We start from the raw sequence: 25,819 nt of genomic DNA, 5'->3' as shown, positions 1-25,819 counted from the left end.
GTTATTTATTTAAAACTTTATTCCAGTAACAAATGTTATATTTGGGATAGCACTTTCTTAGTAAAGTACAGATTCTAGTACTTTTGGGGGTTGAGTCCCTTTCGGGATTCCAGTAGCTAACTCGTTTGCTCCTCGACCAGTGGATAAAAGGTTTGATTCCCTACTTGGTTTCCAGGTATGAAACCGATTCTTAGTGATGGTTGACTTGGTACTGCTGGGATGTTGCTAAAAGCGGAGCAAAAACATCATTCATTCCCCCACATTCTTTTTAAAATGCAGATGAACATGACGTTCAAACTTGTTTTTATCGTATCGGGCCACACACTGGCTAACCGCAAGTGCATATATGCATAAACAAGCTAATATATGCAATTCATGAATGATCTTTCCCAGAAAACGGAATTACGTATTCAACGTTCTCATTCGTGTTAGACATCTCGCGATGGAGGAAGAAGCGAGAATTACTTCCTATTTCGAAGCGAAAATTGCTGCAGTCAGACGCCAGCAGATCACGTGACAACGCGGAAGCCACACACAGTCGATAAATACAAGCGAGCGGGCAAAATCCCCACAGCGGCTGTCAGTGAGCCAGAGAGGTTGGAGAGAGATTACGTTAAACATGCCTAGTGCTAAGGTCGATGTTGCGGACCCACAAGGTAAGGAATAGGTTTATTTTGACTCATATACCTATTAGGAATAAGTCAGAGAATATTATGAAACAGCTGTCATATCGTTGAATTCAGGAAAAATGTGAAAAGACGACTAGCATATTTACAGTATGTGCAACCCCCTCGCTTATATGGATCTGTTAAAGGGGAATTTCCTGCCTTTTTAAAAGATTAAGTTCTGAGACACATGTCTGTTGATATTGGCAAGTTTAAATACTTTTATCCAAAGGGTCGTTTTTTAAATGATATTCTGTCTGGCTGTGTCTGGGTCGTTTTGAAATTGTTATATGCATTATGCAACTAACAAGCTCTCCGATACTGACACCACTTGTAAAGCCTTTGTTCGACAGTAGAACGTTTGGTGATGTTCCGTTGATACTCGGCGATTGAAGTGTTTCGTATTCGTCGCGGCCGTTGTGTTTCAATTTAGTTTATGGCAGAGGGTCCTTGCCTATGAAAATGACGTTCTTTCGGTCTCCTGATGTCCCTTTGTCTCCAGCAGTGGCTGTAGCAAGACGAGCGGCACCCTGTGATAAATGGGAGGGGGGCATTCGGTGGGTTGTTGTCTGGGCCTGGTAGACCGACCCATTTACAAGAGTCTGAGAGAGGAAAATGATCTTAAAAAATACTCACATTGACATTTCCCCGTTGTGTGGAAATGTACAGGCCGGAGCATATAAAAACACTAACTTCAGCTGAGGATTTAGTTTTCTTAAAAAAGAATTTTCCTGCAAAAGAAAAGTAGAGCATATATCGATTGGGAGAGACGCGGGCAAAGTGGAGACGATTAATCTGATCGCAGACAAACTCGGCTGTCACTTTTAATAAAAATATTGAACTATCGCAGATTGGACTAGTTTGAATGTCGACGTCGAGTGGCTAAAACCAGTGTCTACAAGATTCATTTTGAAGTAATGAGCGGAAACGAATATATTTATAGTGAATAAAACAGTACGTAATAAGCGCTTATTTGATAATGGGGGATCCTGCACTTGCAATTTGTGAATGGTGAATGCTTATCAGAACGTTTTAGAAACGTGGATTGTGGAGGGATGAGGTTGTGTTCATCTTTGCCACGTCGGGACAAGTGATGGGGGATAGTCGCAGCAGCCTACCGTGTCCCTGGGGGAGGGAAGCTGGACTATGAGAAGTGGTGGGTGAGGAAGCGAGGGGGGGGGGGGGGGGGGGGGGGCAGGATAGTGAAACATAGTCTGTAATTATTGTGATTATCAATTCCTTGTTGTGTAATGCTTCATCTCGCAATCAGTTACATTTATACCAATTGAACATTTGACTTTGGAAGCATATCTTTACAATAATGACATCGATTTGTGGAATCTTACATTATAAGATACATTTGACGGGTCTGTAAAATGCAATTTTAAATACGTCCTCATTCGAGATACAGGGGTTCAGAATACGCATCCGTTTCAGGCAAAAGCACATGTTTGTAATTCGACATTTTTAGCTCGAGTTATCGTTTTAGACTAGAGGAAAGAAGACCCGCCATGATCTATTAGATAAGTCGATACGTAACTTTGAGTTATCGAGGTGTCTCAGTATTTACAGATATAAAACTTCGAGTTGATTGCTCAAATAAAGGGAAAGCTGAACTCTTACACTTGCTGTCATGCAAGTTGATCTTTCATGAGATGAAGGCGATCTGGGGTTTTTAATTCTCAAAGATAAGGTGTTGTTTTCGTTTTTATTGACGGGCATCACTTGCTGACGTTTGCACAGACAACAAGCTAACTATTTCAACACCTCAATAAGAGGTTATTTTGGCTGCTGCAATGGCCGCATAAATTCGATAGACCTGTGCGACGGAGACGTGGAATAGTTTAAATTTATTTGGCACTTCACTTGTGTAATTATTTATACAACCCTGAACATGCTTTGACAAGAAGAAAGTTCGCTTCCTTCTGTAGTATGTTTTTCACCTGCTGTCGTAATGGACAATGCAGTCAGCGTGCTTGGTGAATTTGCCTCCTAACCCTAGCGTTACGCCTTTCCATCTGGGCTGTGAGGGGTGGGGATCTAAGGGTGCTTCGCGTAGCTTAAAGTATGAGGTAACTGAAGCTTACGTACCGTGGATATTAACTCTCCAAGACGTGCAGGGGGTGGTCGGGTAGCCTAGTGGTTGAAGCGTTGGCTTATCACGCCGAAGACCCGGGTTTCGAGTCCCCACATGGGTACAATGTGTGAAACCCATTTCTGGTGTCCCCCGCCGTGATATTGCTGTGTAAAACCACACTCAGTCACTCACTCAGTCACTCAGTCACTGACTCACTCACTCCTGCATATACTTCTCCTTTCGGTGAACATTCAGAATATTAATAGTCATCGAACAATGTTGTTATTAAAAAAATAATTAAGTAACAACTGGTCGACGCCTTTGGACGACAAAGCGAATGAGTCAGATTGTGGTGTTGGTACGATCGGTAGAAAAATATCTATTTTTGATAACGACGGGTTTGGACAAATAGCGGTTGATGAAGTGAACACCAGGTCGTCGGGACACCGTGACAAACAGCTAGCCAAACCGTCTCGGGCGGTCAGCTAGCCAGTATACATAAAATGATTCCTGAATATTCCTGATCAACCTGTCCTGCCTCGTACAACATACATCGAATTTAGGGGCTCCATTCCAAAAGTCGTTTTTGTTGAAGAATACGTGGAAGGAGACTCGGGAGACTCTATGCAACAACGATCAGCCAATGCAGTCATATTTAAACTTTAATATAATAGTTCTGTTGATGCTGATCGCTGTCACCGGTAAACTCGTATAAAATGGGCGGTGTTGTGGTTAGGACGTTGGTCGAAGGCCATAGTTCTGCTCAACAGCTTCAATATTCAAAGCCAATGATTGGTGTCCCACGCGTTATATTGTTGGAACGTCGCTAAGACGCAGTGATACCTAGCTCACTCATTCACTTGTAGATAGATATCGATCCTTCAGGCAGGGGACGCGTGTCGGGAAGAGGTCGGCCCCCCTGACCCTCATTGACCAAGGAGTTGGGGGTAAGGCAAATTTCATGAACGATGTCAACGTGTTTGGTTAGGGTGAGCAGGAGAGACTCAAGAAATGGGGGACGGGATATGGGACGAACACCACTCACTATCCATTTGTGTTTGTCTTAGAGTAAGAGGGTTGATTTGTTTGTAGTTTGTTTTATATTTAATGAAATGCCGCACTCAGCAATATTACAGCTATTTGACGGCGATCTATAAACAATCGGGTCCGGACCAGACAATCCAGTGATTGACATCATTACCATCGATCCACGCAATTGGGATACAATGACATGCACCAACCAAGTCAGCGAGCCTGACCACCAGATCCCGTTAGTCGCCTCTTACGACAAGTATAGTCGCCTTTTACGGCAAGCAAGGGTTGCTGAAGATCTATACTACCCCGGATCTTCACGGGTCACAATAACTACTCATGCTATGGACACAGGTCAGTCGTGCAGAGAGATGACATCTTTAAGTCAAATATGATTTCTGTCTGGTACCGAAAGCAACACCCAACAATCAAGACGGATTACATGCAAAGAAACCAATCCACCTCAACCCACCAGCTCACAAACAGCGTGCAAAACAAACAGGGAAATAAATTGTGCACATAATGTTTAACATATCAATATAGAGCCATGATCACACTGCGGGGCAGCGAATCTATGCCGGGTTTTCACAACATATACATGTATAGCATCACCCAGGAAGTTCAATTACCATGGGGTGGGGGGTGAGTATATCAACTTCCTTGTCCGTGAGTGAGAAGTCATGCTACGCTTCAAAGCAGAGTTTGTCCCACATATCAAGTGAATGTGTCTTGTATACGGGATAGGTTGAATATGAAGGCTATTATGTCATTCTGTCAGTACTTGGTGGTGCCGCGGGCCGGTTATTCATAATGTACTGTTATGAATACAAAATTCACAAGCGTGACAGATAGAGAATCTTACCCGAGTGTCTTGAGTTTAAAAACTACCGATGCTTGGCGAGGTGTTTTAGGGTTGTATCGATCACTGTTGATACTTTGTAGGTCAAAAGAAACAATGGGGTTCTATTAATCATCCAAATCATTCTTCCGTCTTTTTTCAGTTTTTTGACATTAATAACCAGTGACTTGAGAGTTAAAACTGCAGCTAACCAGCTTCAGTGGTAGACAGATGTTATTTGATTGTGATCTAACGGTAAGGCAGCTCTGGAAGATAAATTGGCAAACCCCTTTCTCCATCAGATAGGGGCAGGGGTGGCCCAGTCGTTTTATTAGGCGCCGCAGTTCGCTGTGAAGAGTTGCGTCCCTTCGGCACGACAGAAGCCTATGATTGCGGGTTCGAATCCCTGTTTACCCCGATTATGCTTTTTTGGTTCGACAGTACCATTCCCGTGGGTTTAACCGAAGTGGTATTATAATAATACGTCTGAGAAATGCATCGGTTTAGGCATTCCTCCCACATTAAGCTGACATGCCGTGATATAACGAGAATACTGTTCAAAGCGGTATTCACTCACTCACTCACTCACTCCCTATCAGCTGTGTTGCTTGTGATGCATCGAGGGGCGGTCGGGTAGCCTAATGGTTAAAGCGTTCGCTCGTCATGCCGAAGACCCGGGTTCGATTCCCGCCCGACATGGGTACAATGTGTGAAGCCCATAACTGGTGTCCCCCGCCGTGATATTGCTGGAATATTGCTAAAAGCGGCGTATAACCATACTCACTCACTGTGATGCATCGTTCCCAGATTGTGTATTTGTTTCCGTCAGAAAGCAGTCCTTGAATTGTACTCTGACACGTCCTTGTTTCAATGTATTAGTATCAGTAGATATCTGTTCCCTGTTTCATTTGACATAATCTGTTTCCTTGTTTCGTAGTTAATACATCATGCTTCGTTGAGTTAGACACAAAAGTCGTCATCAGTTTTTTTTAAAAGCGGCTACCTTTAAATAGTATTCAAGGAGAGGCATTGGTGGCCCAGTGGTTAAAGAGTTCGCCCGTTTCAGTCAAGATCCGGGTTTGATACCACATTGGTAGTTTGTGGAGACCATTGTCCCGATGGTCTCCCCTGCTATACAGACCCAGATATTCCCGATGTCCATATAGTCCCCGACAAACTTCCGCGTTCTCAATCATATCAAACAGGTAACCTCAAATGTCGCTATGTCAATATATTTCAGGTTGAATACTGAGTGAGTGAGTTGGGTTAACGCCGCTTTTCACAGTATTCCAGTTTTATCGCGGCGTGTCAGCTTAATGTGGGAGGAAAGACCGAAGTGATGCAGGTCTCAGACGAATACCACTTCGGTTAAACCCACAAGCATGGATATGGTGCTAACAAACCTAGAAACATAATCGAGATTCGAACCCACAATCAGGTTTCTGGCGTGCCCAAGGGACGCAACTCTTCATATTTTCAGAGACTAAGCCTTAGCCTACCCCCAACACACACGGGCATAAAGTATGGACCCCTTATTCATTAAATATGAATGATAATCCTACTGTTGTCTCGTTAGCTGGCATGTATATGTCACTGCACTTCGTGGTGACAAGGGGTGGTCGGGTAGCCCAGTGGTTAAAGCGAAAACCCGGGTTCGATTCCCGACATGGTTACAATGTGTGAAGCCCATTTCTGGTGTCCCCCGCCGTGATATTGCTGGAATATTGTTAAATGCGGCGTAAAACCAAATTCACTCACTCACTCATGGTGACAACGCGACATTACAGTGTACATGTGCACGAACCTGGCCGACTTGAGCGTTAAAGCTACCTACATTCGCAGATACACATCATGATGGCAACAAACAGCACTATATCAAGTGATTGTCTGTTACACTGATAGTCGATGTTCTTTGGACTTTGTACTTTATATACTTGACACTACTGACACTAGTGTGCCATGAATTCATTCATTAGCCCAACAAGGAAGATGAATGACATGTAATTCAGTACTCTGTATTTTTTTACGTATTAACCGTGGCGTCGTTATGGTGACATGGATGTCAGCCAATTAATTTCCCGTGACAGTTTCATTATTCTTAGAAGCTGTTCACTGCACAAGAATTATACTTCCCTTATAGCTGTGTCAGTGTGTATATGAACTAAATCGAAGTGCCTATTGTAAACTTTGATCTCGTGTACTTCGAGATATCAGAAACCATCAGTTCAATCCAAATAATCCATATCTGTTCGAATTAGCCAGAGTCCGAGACAAGCAGAGAACTGACCACAGTGTCAAATGTATTCTGCTTGAATCATGAAGCTACACTTCGTTTTAATCGCTATATCGAGACAACTGACTTCGATTCAATTCGCAGTTAAGTTTATGAACTGTTTGATAGGCATTACTGACATGACAGGTCTAGTGAGAGAGCGTCCGCCCGGAGAGGGGAAGGTCCGGGGTTCGATCCCCGGCCGCATCATACTAAAAGACGTTAAAAGATGGCGCTTGTTGTTATCCTGTCTAGCGCTCGGCATTAAGAGGCTTAAACAAAGACTGGTCGGCTCGGAGTCAGTATACTGTGTCTGAGTGGGGTATTCATGTTAAACTTCGGTATGGTATCTCAGTGTGCTAGCACTATACATCGGCATCAGACCGGACTAGTACAAGCAGCCACACGCACATGTGCATGCACGTCGCTATATAAGTGCAATAATTTTGGACGTGACGTTAAACCCCATCTAACCTCACCTTATTGACTTTATCAACTTTGGTTAAGTTTATTTCAAGGAGTTTCACGCAGATTACAATAAACTTGACCTACATGTCTAAAAAGAAATTGTAAAGAGTCACTTAATCCGTGAATACGGGGCGAACCGGGATTCGAACCCACAATCATAGGTTTCTGGCGTGCCCAAGGGACGCAACTCTGCACAGCGAATTGCGGCACCTTAGACGACTTGACCGCCAGTGTCCCCCTTTGAGAGTGAAGTGTTCCTACATCAAACGTTGTCGCAAAATGCCTAAAGATCTTAAACCGGATGATACAATTTGAATCCATATTGTTTTTTAGTGGGGAGCACTCTAAGTCGTCGCAAAACATTAAGCAATTCCCAGACAAATAATCACGTTTTGATGTCCTGTAACGTATTCCAGTTTTACCCATATATTCTTTGCTTAACGTGTTTATGTTTTTAAAATCGTAATCTTCTCGTAAACCTAAACTATGTTCCATTTAAAGTCACAATACGTGTATTTACCAATGAAAAAATAAAATAAAATATCTGCATCTTGTGTACGGACACTCATTCCGTCAGAATGTACTTTTATTTTTAAAAATGTGAAATTATATGTTATAAACACAAATGTTGTTATAAGTTCATTACATCAAAGTATAAATGTATGCTGCGATCTTTGTTACACCAGGAAGCAGGTTTAATTGTCCCCGTTTCCTCTGATGGCGTCAGCTGACCAGGAAGTTGAATAACGACTTGAACACGACCTCAATTTAACGGCAGGAAAGAGGGACTTTAGTTTGTACGGTTACACTTCACGTGGTAAATTGCATATTTTTTTGTTGTGAAAGAAAACTCTCTGTTATTAATTTCGACTTCCATATGACATGGCACAGTGTTATGTTAAATATGCCTGTTTCATATGCTCGTCCAGTAATGCAATCTTGTAGTTGACATTAAAGCTCATACTTTTAACACTGACAATAGACACATTGGGCTGACAGAAACGGTCGATGAGGGACCAAAATTCAGTAGGTTACAAATTTATGTAAATTTTAGTCTAATGTACCTCGTGACCTCTTTAAAATTTTGTCCATGTCCCCTTCGGTTTGAAGTGTGATAAGCCCACAACGGAATCCATTGTAACCACAGTTAGATGCAAAAAAGAGTGAGAGAAAAAGCAGGAATCTGGTGCAAAGACGAAATAAAAAAAAATAAAAATAAAATCATGCTGTGTTGCTGACAAAAGATTCAAATTTGTTTATGATTTTATTTCGGTATGGGAAGCATCATTCGACAAACGTTCGAGGGACGGTGTGAGGCCCAGCGGTTAAAGTGTTCGCTCGTCCTGCCTGCCTCCATGGTTCGATTCCCCACATGGGTACATTGTCTGGAGCTTCTTCTCTGTGTCTCTCGTCGTGTTGTGGGTGGATTATTGTTAAGGTGCACAAGTAGACTGCCTCCGTGATCTAGTGGATTAAGCAGCTGCCAGAGAGAAGGCGGTCTGTGGTTCGATACCCAGCCGCGCCATACCATTAAGCGTTAAAAAATGGTTCTTGTTGTTACCGTGCCTGATACTCGGCATTATGGTGATAAAACAAGGACTGGTCGGCTCAGTGCATTTTAATGTGTCTGAGTTGATCTCCATGTTACTCTATGGCATGGTATCTCAGTGGGCAAGCCTTATATAAGTCTGGTAAAAGCTCACAAACATACGCACACACATGCTCGTACGCACGCACGCACGCACGCACGCACACAACCCCCAGACAGTATGGTTCCTGGCGTTGGGGCTTATACCAAGATCGGTGTCACACAAGTATTTATTTACATCCAAAACGGTGTATATGTATATTATGTGACCAAAGTCCACGCCTTAACGACCGCCAATACATATCTACTAGACCAATTGACAGTCGACTTGACTCATAATGCGCTTGTCGTTCTAGAGATACTAAATCCGACGATCGCGACGATTTAATGAGTTGGAGTATTTTAAGTAGATAAGAGTGCCACTTTAGAATGATGTTTGGTATCATCCAAGCGTTTTTATTTCAATAACAATGGTTTTGTAATTGACCACTCGAAAAAATATCGTTTTTCTGCTAATTCAAATACGTTATAGAGAATCTAAATGATAAAATGCATAAAAGACAAATCCTTCCGTAGCAAACATCACCTAATATAAACTCAATTCGGTACTCAAATTGAGAGTATTAAGCCATTAAGCCTATTACGATTCATAACGGTTCATCCCCTGACAATGCAGGTGCCATGTGTTGCACGTGCTATTCGGGGTCATCCATATTAATGTGGGCTCTGCTGTGTCTTGATGTCATCCATCAAGTGTCAGATCAAAGGCGGTTTGCCGACTCGGGGCCAGCTCAGTGGTATTTGAGGCAGCGTCTAGTTTATATCTATATTCATATGGTATCGATTGTGATCCATTGGAAAATGTTGGTAATAGAGAGATATTCCATGTAGGCGAACTTGCCATTTCTGCACGTTCGATCACGCATGGATGTGGAGTGGAATGTCGCCCGTGTCGACGCCGGGAATAGCGTCTCATGAGGACTTGCATGTTATCAATATTCCCGTCAACCACCTCTAAGACAAAACATTTTGTCGAATCTGCAAAATGTATCCGCAATATTCCAGCTTAGTCAAGACTACGTAGTCCAGTGTTTGATAGCGTGAACAATTCCATCTACACTCAAGACTACGTAGTCCAGTGGTTGATAGTGTGAACATCTCCATCTACACTCAAGACTACGTAGTCCAGTGGTTGATAGCGTGAACAACTCAATCTGCACTCTAGACTACGTAGTCCAGTGGTTGATAGTGTGAACAACTCCATCTACACTCAAGACTACGTAGTCCAGTGGTTGATAGTGTGAACATCTCCATCTACACTCAAGACTACGTAGTCCAGTGGTTGATAGTGTGAACAACTCCATCTACACTCAAGACTACGTAGTCCAGTGGTTGATAACATGAACAACTCCACCTACACTCAAGACTACGTAGTCCAGTGGTTGATAGCGTGAACAACTCCATCTACACTCAAGACTACGTAGTCCAGTGGTTGATAGCGTGAACAACTCCATCTACACTCAAGACTACGTAGTCCAGTTGTTGATAGCGTGAACAACTCCATCTACAGTCAAGACTATGTAGTGGTTGATGGCACTCAGCAATATTCCAGCTATATGACGGCGGTCTGTACCAGACAATCCAGTGACTGACATCATGAGCATCGCTCCACGCAATTGGGACCTAGTCAGCGAGCCTGACCACAAGATCCCGTTGGTCGCTTCTGAAGACAAGCACAGTCGCCCTTTACGGCAAGCATGGGTTGCCGAAGACCTATTCTTCTTCTTCACGAGTCGACTGCATACGACTACGGTATGCATGTAACTAAGACTAATCCTATGTGTTTGGTATGACCCTGCGGCATGGGAAATAGTTGACATACCTTACCATATTTGCTCCCAGGCATTGATATTCAATTATACGACAAGAAACTAGTCGAAACACCGATCGATAACTGATGTGGACGCGCCATTTTGATTTACAGGAATAGAACAATGTTACCAAAGATACTTAAGATGACGGGGAAGTAATTTGAAAAGAGTCGTTGCATCAGCCCAATATGACGTGACTTGAAAAATGTCGGCGCTTTTGTCGGCATCGCAGAATATTCTCTATTATATCTCAGATTTATTATGATAAATATTTACAACATAATAGAATAGAGATATAATGTACAGGAAGTCGAGGATATTACCACAGAACAAAAGGAGACAGATGCATGTAAGAGGAAATACGGTCGTAATATATTCTAAATTGTCATGACCAATTTGCAACGACGAGGAAGGGACATATTAGACTCAGATACATGACACCATATTAATAACGATATCATTAATAAGTAAGATGTGTGTTGCTATTATATTAGACTATGTATCAACGGAAAAATGGAACAGATAATCAAACTGATTTGATAGTTGTTATGCCACTGTAATCAGCTTCACCCAGACTCATCCTCGGCACCCGGGGGAATTATATACCCAAGCTTGGTCCGATTCCTGTATTACGAATTACTGACACGTATTATCGTATTGTAGGTTTTCGCTTGAGAAACAGTAGTTTTCTCGCTAATAATTATTCGATGCTCATATTATCAACCACGAGTTTCCCAGGCAAAGACTCGACTGTTCCCAGACCGCCGTCTTATTACAGCTAGAATACTGCTATCTGCGACGTTATCACCTCCCTTTTATAACCAACGGCGAGGTTAGGTGAAATGGGGTTTAACGTCACGTTTAAGATGATTGCACTTATGTAGCGACGTGCATGCGAGTGTGCGTGTGCGTGTGCGTGTGCGTGTGTATGTGTGTGTGTGGCTGCTTGTACTAGTCCGGACTAATGCCGATTATTGTGAACGCTATAGATAACATGAATACCAAACTCAGACACAGTATTCTGACTCCGAGCCGACCAGCCCTTGTGAAGCCCCTAATGCCTAGCGCAATGAAGAGTAACAACAAGCACCATCTTTTGAGTATGACGTCGGGGATCGAACCAATGACCTTACGATCTCCGGGCAGACACTCTACCACTAGGCCATGGAGGAGGCCCACTCGCCAACGGACTTACATGTATAGATGTATACACTTCAATGTTAAGACACATACAACTATCCTGAATGGGATTCAGGTATCAACGTACATTCCTTGCATCTCTCGGTGAGCTCCAGTCTGTAATGCATTAAATTTATGGTTATCATTACAGATATATCTTTAAATAATTACCCGCGGGGCTTTTGGGGAAAATGTGTGAAAATGTGAAGTAGCTTTTGTTTTACACGAGCAACAACCATGTCATCGGGTCATGATACACCCAATCATCCAGGTCACGCGTAACCACCTTCAATTTAGTCGGTACTGTGGAAACCATGAGATGTTCATTTCAAGAACTACCGCGGTATCAATAATATATTGCAGAAACACAAATCTAAAAATATCAAGTTTTGTTATTATTGAACACTCTCTGTCCCTATTGTCCCGGCTTTGTCGTCCATTTGTATTTTTTAGCAGATGCACAAATTTCCTATTCAGAAAGTATATGAGGTCATTAATACTTGCTTATTCAAAACATGATTTATCAGACCAAAATATACAATACACACACATACACTAACATTATAACCCGACCAGTCATATGGGGCGTCAATCCTTGCGTGTAGAGTACAGACATACTCTGATGAGTTCTGTGATTTATCAGTTTCCGGTCATAACGATAATCATAATCATAATCAATCATTGCTCACATCTATTACCCCGTGGGCAATACTGTACATATCTTCTTATACAAATTACATTCTTCCCCGCCGGCGTCTTGTGTGATTACAACAGATTCTGGTCCGGTGGACAAAGTACGACGGGGACTTAACTGTTTTAAAATACCATCTGTTTAGTTTAGCGTTCTCACCCCCAGACGAATAAATACTCTAGCCTAGACGTAACAGGCAATTTTTCAGTTATAACGGTTCCTGAATGTACATTCCTAAAATCATTGGCAGCATTAACTAGCTTTGACAAACGGCTTTATTTCATCATCCACAGGCTAAATCTGAACAGAATGACAGTATCTATTCATTCTATTACATGAAAACAAAACACGGCGTTATTTCACTGGCACCTGTCAACCAACACCAGACAGAACATAACATAATTGTCACAACAATGGGAAATTTTACAAGTTCATACTTCAACATGTCTGTTGACTGACCTTGCTGACGATCCCCAAGTTGTGTTGTAAATCGCCGAGCTCGTAGCCTCTTTTAATAGGATCCAAACTCGGAAACACAAATATTTGGCTCAAACACGTAAGCCCAGTCAGCCTCGCTTTGAAGACGGTGTCACGGAGTTGTGTTTGGTGTAAGGAGCTTGTGCGTCGCAGTGATGTGTATTTTCTTGGCCTGACACATATTGCTATTCTCTCGTTCAAACTCGTGGAGCTCTTAAGACTGTCCAAATGACTGACCGAAGGCGATATCGCACAGTTATAAGATTTCAATTTGTGCGAGTGTTTTACTGAATGTAGTTTCATGCCGTATTTGGCAAGGTTCTCAATGTATCGCAGCAGCTGATATATAATCGTGTCTTGGCGTGACCAAGCGATGAATAAAAGCATGAATAACGTGCCAAATGACACCGCTGTTGTCTCCCTTTATGACGGAACATAGCGTTTTTGTGTATTGCGAAGCAGTGTGTTTTTTTATGATAATTGATCTTGAAGTAAAATTAAAACGTATTAATATAAATATGCCCGAAAAGAATTTACCATCAATTGGATGAGCAGATTTGTGTCCCTTAGGTGTCCCAGGAACCTAAACTCATGGGATCGCATGATAATGATAATACCCCTGCTCGTGGGTTTAAGTGGTAGTCTTTCCTCCCCCAACAAACTGGCACATTTATAACTGAAATGCTGCACTAATCGTTCAACCATCCCACTGACTCTCTCGACCCAACCTGCGGGGCACTGCCGTTTTACAAAGTAGAGACCGCCTCCGTGGTCTAGTGGTAGAGCGTCCGCCCGGAGAACGGAAGGTCTGGGGTTCGATCCCCTGCCGCGTCATACCAGAAGACGTTAAAATATGGTACTTGTTGTTACGCTGTCTGGCGCTCGGCATTAAGGGGCTAAAACAAGGACTGGTCAACTCGGAGTCAGTATACTGTGTCTGAGTAGGGTATTCATGTTAAACTGCGGCATGGTATCTCAGTGAGCTAGCACTATAAATCTAGTCAAAAGACTAGTACAAGCAGCCACACAAACACATACACGTACATGCACGTCGTTATATAAGAGCAATAATCTTGGACGCGACGTTAAACCCAATTTCACCTCACCTACAAAGTCGAAAAAATATTCACGGGAGTCTATTCTCTACAGTCATGGGCTCATTGTCATAACATCATTACTGCCCTCGTGTAATACACTGTTATACTGTTTGTGTGCACTAGGAGTAAACAACTGCGGGACGTGCATAATACAATTTGAGATGGCAGACTTGTAAACAAACTCGCTGGCCTATACGTCAACTGATGTGTACTCAACTATCTGAGCGATATCTACGCTGTTACATAATATCTGTAGGATAACGGTATCGGTTTATCACATCCGTCTTGACATACAGCCACAATGCATGGTACAGCTCTCTCGCAGGTCACGCTGACCTCAATATCAGGTTATGGCGTTGTATCAATAGCGGTTTGAACAGGAAAACAAAGGTGATATCTAATACTGCTGCACAAGAGATTGATGAGGTACAGTTGACGTGATGGTTCTATCATTGGTATAAGTGAAAATGAATTTTTTTTCAATATTTAGGTATATTTGAGACTCATGGACACTAGATTTGAACAACGGTATGTGACCCATTTTATGGAATCCTTAAAACATTAGGCCTACGATTAACAAAAGAAACATAATAGTAATACAATAATAATAAACAACAGTCTTGTCATAATTAAGTCCTCTTTCACTCCGTGGATCGATGCTCATGATGTATCACCGGATTGTCTGGTCCAGACTGGATTATTTACAGACCGCCGTCATACAGCTTGAATATTGGTGGCGTTAAACAACACACTCTCTCTCTCTCTCTCTCTCTCTCTCTCTCTCTCTCTCTCTCTCTCTCTCTCTCTCTCTCTCTCTCTTATCCCCCTAAAAAATTCCAAACTCATTTCTAATTCTAAACCATCATCTACAGTATCATCACCACATGACCCCCAGGTGACCCCCTTCCTCTGCTTCCCCTGTAATCATGAACTTCTGTATTTACAAACTTCCTCTTCCTCCTAGCTAGTATCTCGTCACGGCGCACACGTGATTGCATGGGTGAGTAATCAGCTGATCAAGCCACCGGGTGCACGCTTCTCGCTCCCTGCCGGCCTCACACACACAATCCCGGAAACGTCCAACTGTTGACTCCCACGTCGCTATGGCTTTAACAGAGCGATGTCAACCTGGCTTACCCATTCACTGTTAACATTATAGCTTCATCATTTCCACTTCTGAAGTTAAAATCCACTTATGGAGTCTTTAAAAGGCATTTAGAAGTGATGCGATTAGGGAGAAAATGTATGGATGTCAGCTTCTTAATCATTAGGAACACAACGTTTCGGAGTATGTACTTACTCCTTCATCAGGTGAATAAATGCTATGATGTAGAGAACATATATATGTACATGTAAGGACAACAAAGTAATAAGATATGTAATAAAACAGTGCTAAGACCTGATGAAGGAGAAAGTATATACTCCGAAACGTTGTATTCCTAATAATAAAGAGGGGATTATCTGGTCTAGACTCGATTATTTACAGACCGCCGTCATATAGCTGGAATATTGCTGAGTGCGGCGTAAAACAACAAACAAAACAAAACAAGAGTGATTCATAAACACATGCTCATGATATAGTCGGTATTGTACAATCGACTCTGCTTTACGCATAGACTTCTATAGGATATGGAGGGGTTTTGTCGCCTTATTTATGTGAAGATATGTGATGTGAATCTATTTTATAACTTCCCGATATTAATTACGTGAAATGTAACTGACATCCGCTAATTTTTCTTCGTTTTATCACTTACCCTCTATCCTTATGGAATAACGCTGTTTGAGCGTGTGCGTTCTGTAATAAAAAAGCTATTTATGGTAGTGAATGTGAGATACTGTCAATAAGGACGAAGCTTAGTACTGAAATGTGCTGTGATACAGAAATAGAATAATTTGAGCTTAGATTTCCACGATCCCTGTTTCAAAGATGTATGTTTTTCGGGGTAGAATAGGTCTTCAGCAACCCACGCTTGTCGTAAGAGGCGACTCACGGGATCGCGTGGTCACCCTCGCTTACCTGGTTGATGCATGTCATCGTATCCCCATTAATTGTGTGGATTGATGCTCATGATGTATCACTGGATTGTCTGGTCCAGACTGGATTATTTGGAGACCGCTGAAATATTGCTGAGTGCGGCGTTAAACAACAAACAAACAAACATAAAATAATAACAAAAGTCTGAGTAATATTTTCGTCTCGTCACTGATGTGTTCCGAATGTTTTAAGACAATCTCTCTTTTTTATCTCTTTCTCTCTAAACACAACCGTGTTTCAAATTGACTTTTTGTGTGTGATTGTTTGAGTCCATGCCAGACATTATTTGCATTTATTCACAATAATGGGGAAGCATTCCAACTGTAGGGTCGTGACGGGTAACTCAGGTACTCGGGTCGGGTGGGTCCTTTGTAGGACCCGGGTACCCACATGACTACCTGGACCCATGGTTAGACACGTGATATATTGTTTAATGACAAAACTCACTTTACAGAATGTGGAGGGAGTGTACTGAGCATCCATGCTGAAAACTAACCCGTTTTCCCGACAAATTATTAAATTCTATTATTTCGACGAAATCGTAATGCCTATTTGGCAAAATGGTGCTGATCAGGTTGTGAATGATTGTGAATGACAAAATCTGTGTAACAATCATGTGATTGACGATTTCCTCGTAAATGTGTTGTAGTTGACTGTGTTGACACAATTGTCGTGATGGACCTGAAACTGTGGATCGAGTGATGAGGAATGCGATGCAATGCTTGAAAACTATCTTTCTTTTTCCAATAAACGATCGAATGGATCGTCGGGTTGATGGACTGTGGTTGAGTGTTTCAATAAAGTTCGAAGGCATCTCTTAAAATAAATCACATGTTTATCTGGGTGCCGTTGTACAAAACAACCTTTATTAAGGTTGAACTTAGTTACTAAGGTTAATCTTAAGGTAACCTTATCAAAAGGTTATGCCCGTTGCACAAAACTCCCTTAGGACAACCTTAACATGGACAGGATACTTAGCGGCAACCTTAACTTGACTCCAGGGAAAAGTAATATTTTCTAAGACCGTGCATATTGCATTTACCGCAGAATGAAAACCTCTCGACACACTTGATTTATCCAAACCATGAAAATCTCCAATTTCAGAAAGAAATCCCCCTTTTCCTAAGTATCTCAGCGTAAACAAAACTTGAGATTCCACTGTCATAGCGTACGAACGCTGTGTTGGTCTTTCGACCAAAGGGCGAACTTTGTCTACGAGACAGAAAATGGCTTCGCGAGTGAGTCGATAACGCGATATCAGGTCCAAGTCTGTCAGTGTCTCAAGCTGCATGGTGCGATGTCGGAAAACACGCTGTTTCCTCAAACTTCTCTCAGTTTCCTCACACATCAACAAGAAAGTAGCCATGTTGAAATTCAATGAAGTATCAACCATACCGTGGCTAAGATTGGGTCTGACCAACCTTAAAAATTTCACCTTAACTAAGGCTACCTTAGCGTAAGGTAGTTTCATGCAACAGGGGGTCAACCTTAGTAAAGGCCTAGGATTAAAACTTAAGGATATAAGGTAACCTTAACGCTAAGGTTGTTTTGTACAACGGCACCCTGGTCCAGACTCGATTATTAACAGGCCGCCGTGATACAGATGGAAAGTTGCTGAGTTGGCCACAAACAAACAAAAACTCTTTTCTACTCCTTCTACAAGGGGCGGTCGGGTAGCCTAGTGGTTAAAGCGTTCGCTCGTCACGCCGAAGACCTGGGTTCGTTTCCCGACATGGGTACAATGTGTGAAGCCCATTTCTGGTGTCCCCCGCCGTGATATTGCTGGAATATTGCTAAAAGCGGCGTACAACCATACTCACTCACTTACTCTTACGCACAAGGAATACACGACGTGAAAGAGATATCGAAACCAAATTGTATTTATTACATTGAGACGGCGGTTTATACGTTGTTTGATCAATCGTTATTTCCCTCTTGCAGGTGGGAAGGCGTATGGGAAACTAATGGAGGAGATGGAAACAAGACTAGATGAGACAAACAAGGTAATGAAGGAAATAAATAATATTGTACTGTACTATTGAAAGGGGAAGATATAAGTATAAATGACATTATGGTCTCCAGATGTGTATGAGGGGGCACGGGTGGCCCAGTCGTCTGAGGCGCCGCGATTTGCTGTGCAGAGTTGCGTCCCTTTGGCACGCCAGACACCTATGATTGTGGGTTCGAATCCCGATTCACCCCTCTTATGTTTCTAGGTTTGTCAGCACCATATCCGTGCTAGTGGAATTCACCGAAGTGGTAAACGTCTGATACCCCATTGTTTCCTCCCACATTGCGCTGACACGCCGCGATATAACTGGAATACTGTTAAAAGCGGCGTTAAACCCAACTCACTCACTCACGATGTGTAGGTGGTATTGAGGACGTTTAGTCACAGACCGTTCCATTGCATAATAAGTTTAATCAGGAATACAAATAATGTGAACTGTGTTCATACGAGCGGTTCCAATAACTAACTATACCATCAAGAGTTATGTCCCTTCCGCTGTTAACGTAAACCTTGCTGGTTGGGATTTTATGGCGCTCAGCTGTCAATTTAATGTCTCATTGATAGGGAGGAATCGAAGTTTGTCACACACACAGCGTAAAGTGCAGTTTCTTATTTAGTTACATAACAAGCTTCCATCATCTTTAAATGCAAACCTATTTCATATATTTATCTACAGGATTGGTCGCGCCATGGTCATGCATTTTTGTTGTCGTCAGCGCTATTATTATCATCATCATCATCATCATCATCATCATCATTATTATTATTATTATTCAGGCCTTCATCGATGATGACTTTTTCAAGGATGTGGAAGACCTGCCAGAGAAACTCGAAGCCTATAAGCGTGAGTGTCACATTGCATTCGTCACCACTCGCCCCTTTCCGTAACCTGCAAGAAGACTCGTCGAAAATACGACAAACCAATCAGAATGCGCGTATGATTTCTAGTTCTTCGTCAAAGAATCCCTCAGAAACAATTTTTTATTTTACATATGTCTTGCTTCTAAAAATATATCCAAGACACAGTTAAATGTGTTCAGTCATACTGTATAAATCCGCATGTCCCGATGTGATTTTAATTGCATCTGAAATATATATAATATATGGGGTAATATTTGTGAACTATTACGCAACGAGTTGACAATTGTTTTAGGTATGCCCGTTTGCGCTCAGACGGAACCCGGTCGCAAAAATGGCCACGAGAGGGACACGAGTCGCTTTTCGGCTGGTCCCGGAATAACACGATTTGGTCACGAATGTGTCACATTGCGGTGTTTTTCGTTTGACGCGTCATGTCGAACGTCCGGAACAGACCAGCTCTGATTGTGTGCTGATGACACAACGCATGTCGTGCCATGATACGCGGTGTATTGCAGCGTACGTCATTCAGCTTCCTGTATTTACCAGGACATCGTGATCACAGCTGTTGACCGAGCGGAACGACATGCCTCAATTATATTTGTATTAACTTCAAGGCAATTAATGAGAGAGTGGTGTTAATATATATGCTTCAAATTTCTCAGAGTGAGTGAGTGAGTGAGTTTGATTTTACGCCGATTTTAGCAATATTCCAGCAATATCATGGCGGGGAACATTATCAGATGTCTCAGAACGAGACCATATTTGGGTTTCAAAAGGTTTACCGGTATGTGGGATCGAACCTCATCAAGAGATGAGGTTAGGTGAAATGGGATGTAATGTCGCATCCAAGATCATTGTGCTTATGGAGAAACTTGCATGTACGCGCGCGTGTATGTGCGCTGTGTGTGGTGGTGGGGGTGGGTGGGGGTGTATGGGTGCCTGTTTGTACTAGTTCGGACTAATGCCAATGTTATGGTACCAGTTCACTGATATAACACGCATATCCCACACAAATACATTATACTTACTCCGATCCGACCAGTCCTTGTTTTATCCCCTTAATGTCGAGCGCAGGCGGGATAACAACAAATACGTCTTTTGATATGACGCAGCCGGGGATCGAACCCCGGACTTCCCGATCTCCAAACAGACGCTCTATCCTCTAGACTACCCCAAATCGCGAGACAACTTAAGAAACTGACAAGCTGTTCGTCACAGCTGTTGACATACCGCCTGCCTAAGAATATTCAATGAAATAGTATCATCAACATTATCGCGAAAATTATATCCAGTTATATATTTTATAATTAAAATTGTGTCTTTCTAGATAGATCATATGCAAGATTCCCAAAACAAACCCAAATACGTCTTTATGGAATTATCGTTGATGTTTTGCTCGTCTCAGTTGCCATGTTTTAAGGGTACCATTTTTTGATGACTTCTGTCGTCAAACATTATCAACACGTTAGTCATGCTATTATTTCAAACCATCATAATTTGTAACTGCTAAATTCATATGTGTACAATGACACCCTGTTAATCCGAAAACGCCACCCTCCGAACGATTACCATTGTGAAGATGTTTATATTTAAAGCGGTATTGATACGTAGAACTTTGCCTAGTTAAACCAGCAAAAGGTTCAATTATCTTGACGTTATCACTTGAAACGACGTCGTCCGGATTAACGAGGTGTCATTTGAAATATGGTGTGGGTTTCAACTGAACCCCTGTCTTTGTCAGAAATTTGACGAGTCATTTTCTTTTGTTTCAGTCAAGTTTATTGAATGTGACCGGGACAGGTCAGGAGATCTCGGTGAGTAATACATTTTTATTTGAAATTGTTCATTTCTGTTTGAGGAAAAGAACTGTCATTTCCTAGTCTCGCCAACAGTACCATCTGGTTTTATCATAACATCTCCATTCCATGGTGACCGGGACGGTCTGGCGGCCTCGAGGTTAAAGCGTTCGCTCGTCACGCTGAAGACCAGGGTTCGATTCCCGACATGGGTACAGTGTGTGAAGCCCATTTCTGGTATCCCCCGTCGTGATGTTGCTGGAATATTGCTAAAAGCGGCGTAAAACCAAACACACTCACTCTTCTGGCGTAGATAAAGCTGTTAATACCTAATAATTTTTTGATTTGACGTTTACACGATATACGGCTTTTGCTTTGGACGAGAGGTCGGTCACATGACCGCGAAATTGACGTTCATAAGTGTATGAACGACACAATTTGACGTTCATACGTTTTTCACGAGACCGTGTTCTTGTAATGACGTAAACACTGACGGACTACTTCCACATTCCTGGGGAAACCCCTAGGAATTCCCTAGCACGAAAACATACATAAGCATTATTTCTGATCATTTAGAACCTTTAATCTTGGTCTCAGCATTTCAGTATACATTGAGAAACGTAAGAGAGCTTGACTGCATGATTGTTCACGAATTTCCTCGCTACGGCCAATCCTAATGAACAAACGAAGAAATGCACATCCAAACTATCGTCAGTATCGACTCGATCTGTGTCTGGCTGACACTGACCGTCTCCAGCAATCTACGAATTTACCTTGGTGTCTGTTTGACGCATCTTTAATCACCTTTTAATAATCGGTCAGTTGATCAATGATGACTAACTGTGGTTTGTTTTGTTATCTGTATGGTTTTATTATCAATATTATGATGATATTCTTACAGACATGATGGACGTGAAGTACATGTTGGAGAAGCTGGGGCAGGCAAAGACGCACCTGGAGCTGAAAAAGATGATCCAGGAGGTCGACACCACCAACACCGGCGCCATCAACTACGTCGACTTCGTCAAGATGATGCTTGGGCCAAAGTCTTCCGTGCTCAAACTGTGAGTTGTGTAGTCATTAGGGACCGTCCAATTCTTGGAAGAGGGGGGGGGGGGGGGGGGGGGGGATAGGAGGGTCCCTCCCTGCCGTAGGTTAGAGGAGGTCTGGTTGTTTTGTAAGAGGTAGTTCAGTACAGTAAACTACGGTTATAACGAACTCAGAGGGACCACTAGTTTTAGTTCCTTATAACCGTAGTTCGTTACCGTAGTTCGTTATAAACATATATACAGCATATATACAGGAAATGGACAGGGGACAAAAAACAGTTCGTTATATCCGTTAGTTCCTTTCAAACCTATTCGTTATAAGCGTAGTTTACTTATCTTGTTTCGGTAACTGTTTCAAGACGTTTGAACTGAACATTTTGAACAGCATGACACAATGGTCAAGTATTTCCCACGATCCCTCAGTGTTGTATATATATCAACTCTGATGAGTTGTGTCACTTAGTCATGCCAGGATCTGCTGATCGTGGGTTCGAATCCGAGATTCGCCCTGATTTTGGTCCTCGGTCTCTCAGATACGGTGTTCGTGGGCTTCATCAAGATTGTAAGCCTCCTATATATGTTCCCCACTCAACGCTTAGAGTAAAATATCATACATGTACCATTGTGTTAGAACCGCTGAATAACATTGACTGTTATATTTTCTAAACACTGGTTTTGTTTATTCCCCATCTAGTATCCTGATGTTTGAAGGCAAAGCTAAACCCGATGAAAAACCAGTCGGTCTTCCACCAAAGAGGGATATCAGTAGTCTCCCTTGAAAACGCACATATTGATTACGTCATCACAGCAGGATATCTACGTCATCTTTCGCTCATCTGCTGCCATCCTCTTTGCAATCAGCGATTTTGTCTGGAACCACGATGGCAAAACATTTCCAAGACGAATCCCGTTCTACAAGCTACACAACATTGGCATTTTAAAGCAGTCATACTCTTTTATTATTCATTGTAGAACATGCATCTCCGAAAGGTCAGCCATAGGACCCCAGGAGTCCAAGCCACGGGCTATACAAATGGTAGCATAGTTTCTGTTAAAGTTTAATCGTATCCAGTGAGATATAGAACAGATCAAGATCAATTTTAATTTTTTTTGGAAACTACCATTTTATAGCATGCCGTTATGAATAATATGCATGAACGTAGAGCTGTATATCTTTGGAAATGACTTGACAACGTGTGTTCTCTTTCGATTAGTTTCAAAGTTTAGCAGTCTTGTCATGCTTATAATATTAAGAACCACCTGATTCTTTCACATTACTACAGTTAATCTATTAAGCCATGGCAGATTAACTTTTGTAAGAGAAAAGAATCGTATTGTTATTAACCTTTTTTTGGTAGGATCGTCTTTGCTGATTTTAACACAGTTTACCACCTCTGTGTCTGCTTTTTGCAACTATGTTCGTGTTTTTACTCAAGGGTTTGTTAGTTGATTGCGTTGGCAGAGCGGCACGCATTTGCTGGATGCTTTGGTATTTTCGTTCACATTAAACGGTCAAATGTACATATTCCTTTTTGTAAATATTGTGAATAGAGTTTTGTATGTGAGGAATAAAGAATAGAGAAACAGAATGGTTTGCTTTTTTGTGTTTAGGAACTTGAGTGAGTGAGTGAGTTTAACACCGCTTTTAACAGTATTCCAGTTATATCGCGGCGTGTCAGCGCAATGTGGGAGGAAAGCCCGAAGTGATGCAGGTCTTAGACGTTTACCACTTCGGTGAAACCCACGACCACGGGTATGGTGCTGACAAACCTAGAAACATAATCGTGGCGAACCGTGATTCGAATCCAAACTCATAGGTTTCTGGCGAGCCCAAGGGACGCAACTCTGCACAGCGAATCGCGGCACCTTAGACGACTGGGCCACCCGTGCCCCCTCATTATAAGAAGTGTTCATCGGATTCAGTTGTTTTTTTCGATTCTATGAACGTGCGAGCCAAACTGTCGGATGGGAATATCACGAGTTATGTATGTACCTTTTGTCGTACGGGACCAGAACGGGTTAAAACAAAGTTTACCACGACAAATCTACATCAAGGCCGCAGTTAACTATTTGTAAAGGTATCACTTGTCCCCGACTTGATACAAATAAAACTGATTTTTATACACTTTTTATACACTGTACATACTGTACCCGTGTGGATTCCGGTTTGGAATTGGTCCCTGTTTTTGTAAGGGAGCGGGTAATATGGATCGGGTGGTCAGGTTCGGCGACTTCATTGATCACGTGGGACGTTTGTTTGCCACGTGTTTGTTCGCCCCAGACTAAATTGTTTTCAGGTGGCGAGTATATAGCTGGAATATTCTTCACTGCGGCGTAAAACAACAAGCAAACAAAAACTTATAAATGGCGTTTATTTACACAAAATGTTCCCAATAAATATGCAGACATGTATCATAAACATACCAGACGTGCAAGCAAAGAAAATACCTATTATCAGATATGGAACTTGACACCGCATCCTTGAAGCTCGTATAAATTTGAAATATATATGTACATTACTAAAATATGTATCTATAATTCATGCATGGATACAGTCAAACATTAACTTCAACAACTGAATAAAAGCCCTGAGTTGAAATAATTATGGTGCCATTTTATCTCAAACACATTTTCACATTTCAAAAGGACAAAAGTATTATGAACACAGATGGGAAAACTTACTGAAATCGTTGACAAATTTTAGTCTATTACACTGCAGAAATGGTTAGGTAGTAAACACATGCTGGACATATTAAGTTCTATACGTGTCTGGGACCGCCTCCGTGGTCTAGTGGTAGAGCGTCCACCCGGAGAGCGGGAGGTCCGGGGTTCGATCCCCGGCCGCGTCATACCAAAAGACGTTAAAAGATGGTACTTGTTGTTACCCTGTCTGGCGATCGGCATTTAGGGGCTAAAACAAGGACTGGTCGGCTCGGAGTCAGTATACTGTGTCTGAGTGGGGTATTTCATGTTAAACTGCGGCATGGTATTTCAGTGGGCTAGCACTATAAATCGGCATCAGTCCGGACTAGTACAAGCAGCCACACAAACACACACGCGTACATGCACGTCGCTATATAAGTGCAATAATCTTGGACGCGACGTTAAACTCCATTTCACCTCACCTCACCTATACGTGTCTGGGATTGTGTTCAAATCATGAACGGAACAACGGTTTGAACTCATTTAGAATCTAAACAGATGCAATGGTCCAACACCTAGCTATATTTCCAAAACTTCTGTAAATATACGCGTTTGTAAGCGAAACCATTTTTAGTCTTGTGTTTCAAATCTACATGTTTAGATTCACAAGAATCATTGTTTAGATCCTTTGATCATAAACTTCAGGTTTTCAACGGGCTGGATTCAAAACAGAATTCTTAACATGTTAACGCATCTAAATGCGTTTATGTCATTGGACAAGGAGCGTGTTTAGGTTTGTGTTTAGGGTCCTACCGTCTCTAGAACACGGTCATATTCATCATCGATCATACAGTGTATTATATCTCGATTCTATCATGATCAATACCCTTGAACCATTCGCCACCGTAGCTTCGTCCTGGAGGTGAAGTCAACACTCACAAACGCCCCTATCTCTTACTTAGCACCGAATGTCTTTCGTTCATGGAAACACTTTGATTGGACAGCTATTTTTAACACCCTTATCCAATCGAATCGGGTTACAAATGAAGCAATGATACCCAATGGGTCCAGGGTACTTATCACAATGGAATGGGCAAGTAATACACTAGATTATCGAGGATGAGACACGTTATACGAAACAACCTCAGGGTTGCGTCCATAATATGCGT

The 25,819-nt window shown here is 42.1% G+C and overlaps 1 protein-coding gene across 1 annotated transcript; it reads left to right on the top strand.

Annotated features, from left to right (window-relative positions):
- The first annotated feature begins 536 nt into the window (after positions 1–536).
- On the top strand, positions 537–23,590 carry LOC139473866 (allograft inflammatory factor 1-like). Its single transcript, XM_071256647.1, has 6 exons — positions 537–656; positions 18,232–18,293; positions 19,079–19,145; positions 20,935–20,976; positions 21,860–22,022; positions 22,702–23,590. The coding sequence occupies exons 1-6, from the start codon at positions 620–622 to the stop codon at positions 22,784–22,786; spliced, it is 456 nt and encodes a 151-aa protein (XP_071112748.1). The 5' UTR covers positions 537–619; the 3' UTR covers positions 22,787–23,590.
- Positions 23,591–25,819: the final 2,229 nt, after the last annotated feature.

This window comes from Haliotis cracherodii, unplaced genomic scaffold, assembly GCF_022045235.1.
Source record: "Haliotis cracherodii isolate W230 unplaced genomic scaffold, xgHalCrac1.p SCAF_3, whole genome shotgun sequence".
Lineage (NCBI taxonomy): Eukaryota > Metazoa > Mollusca > Gastropoda > Lepetellida > Haliotidae > Haliotis > Haliotis cracherodii.
The sequence above is the reverse complement of the archived record's forward strand: the minus strand, read 5'-3'. Positions and strand labels throughout refer to the sequence as shown.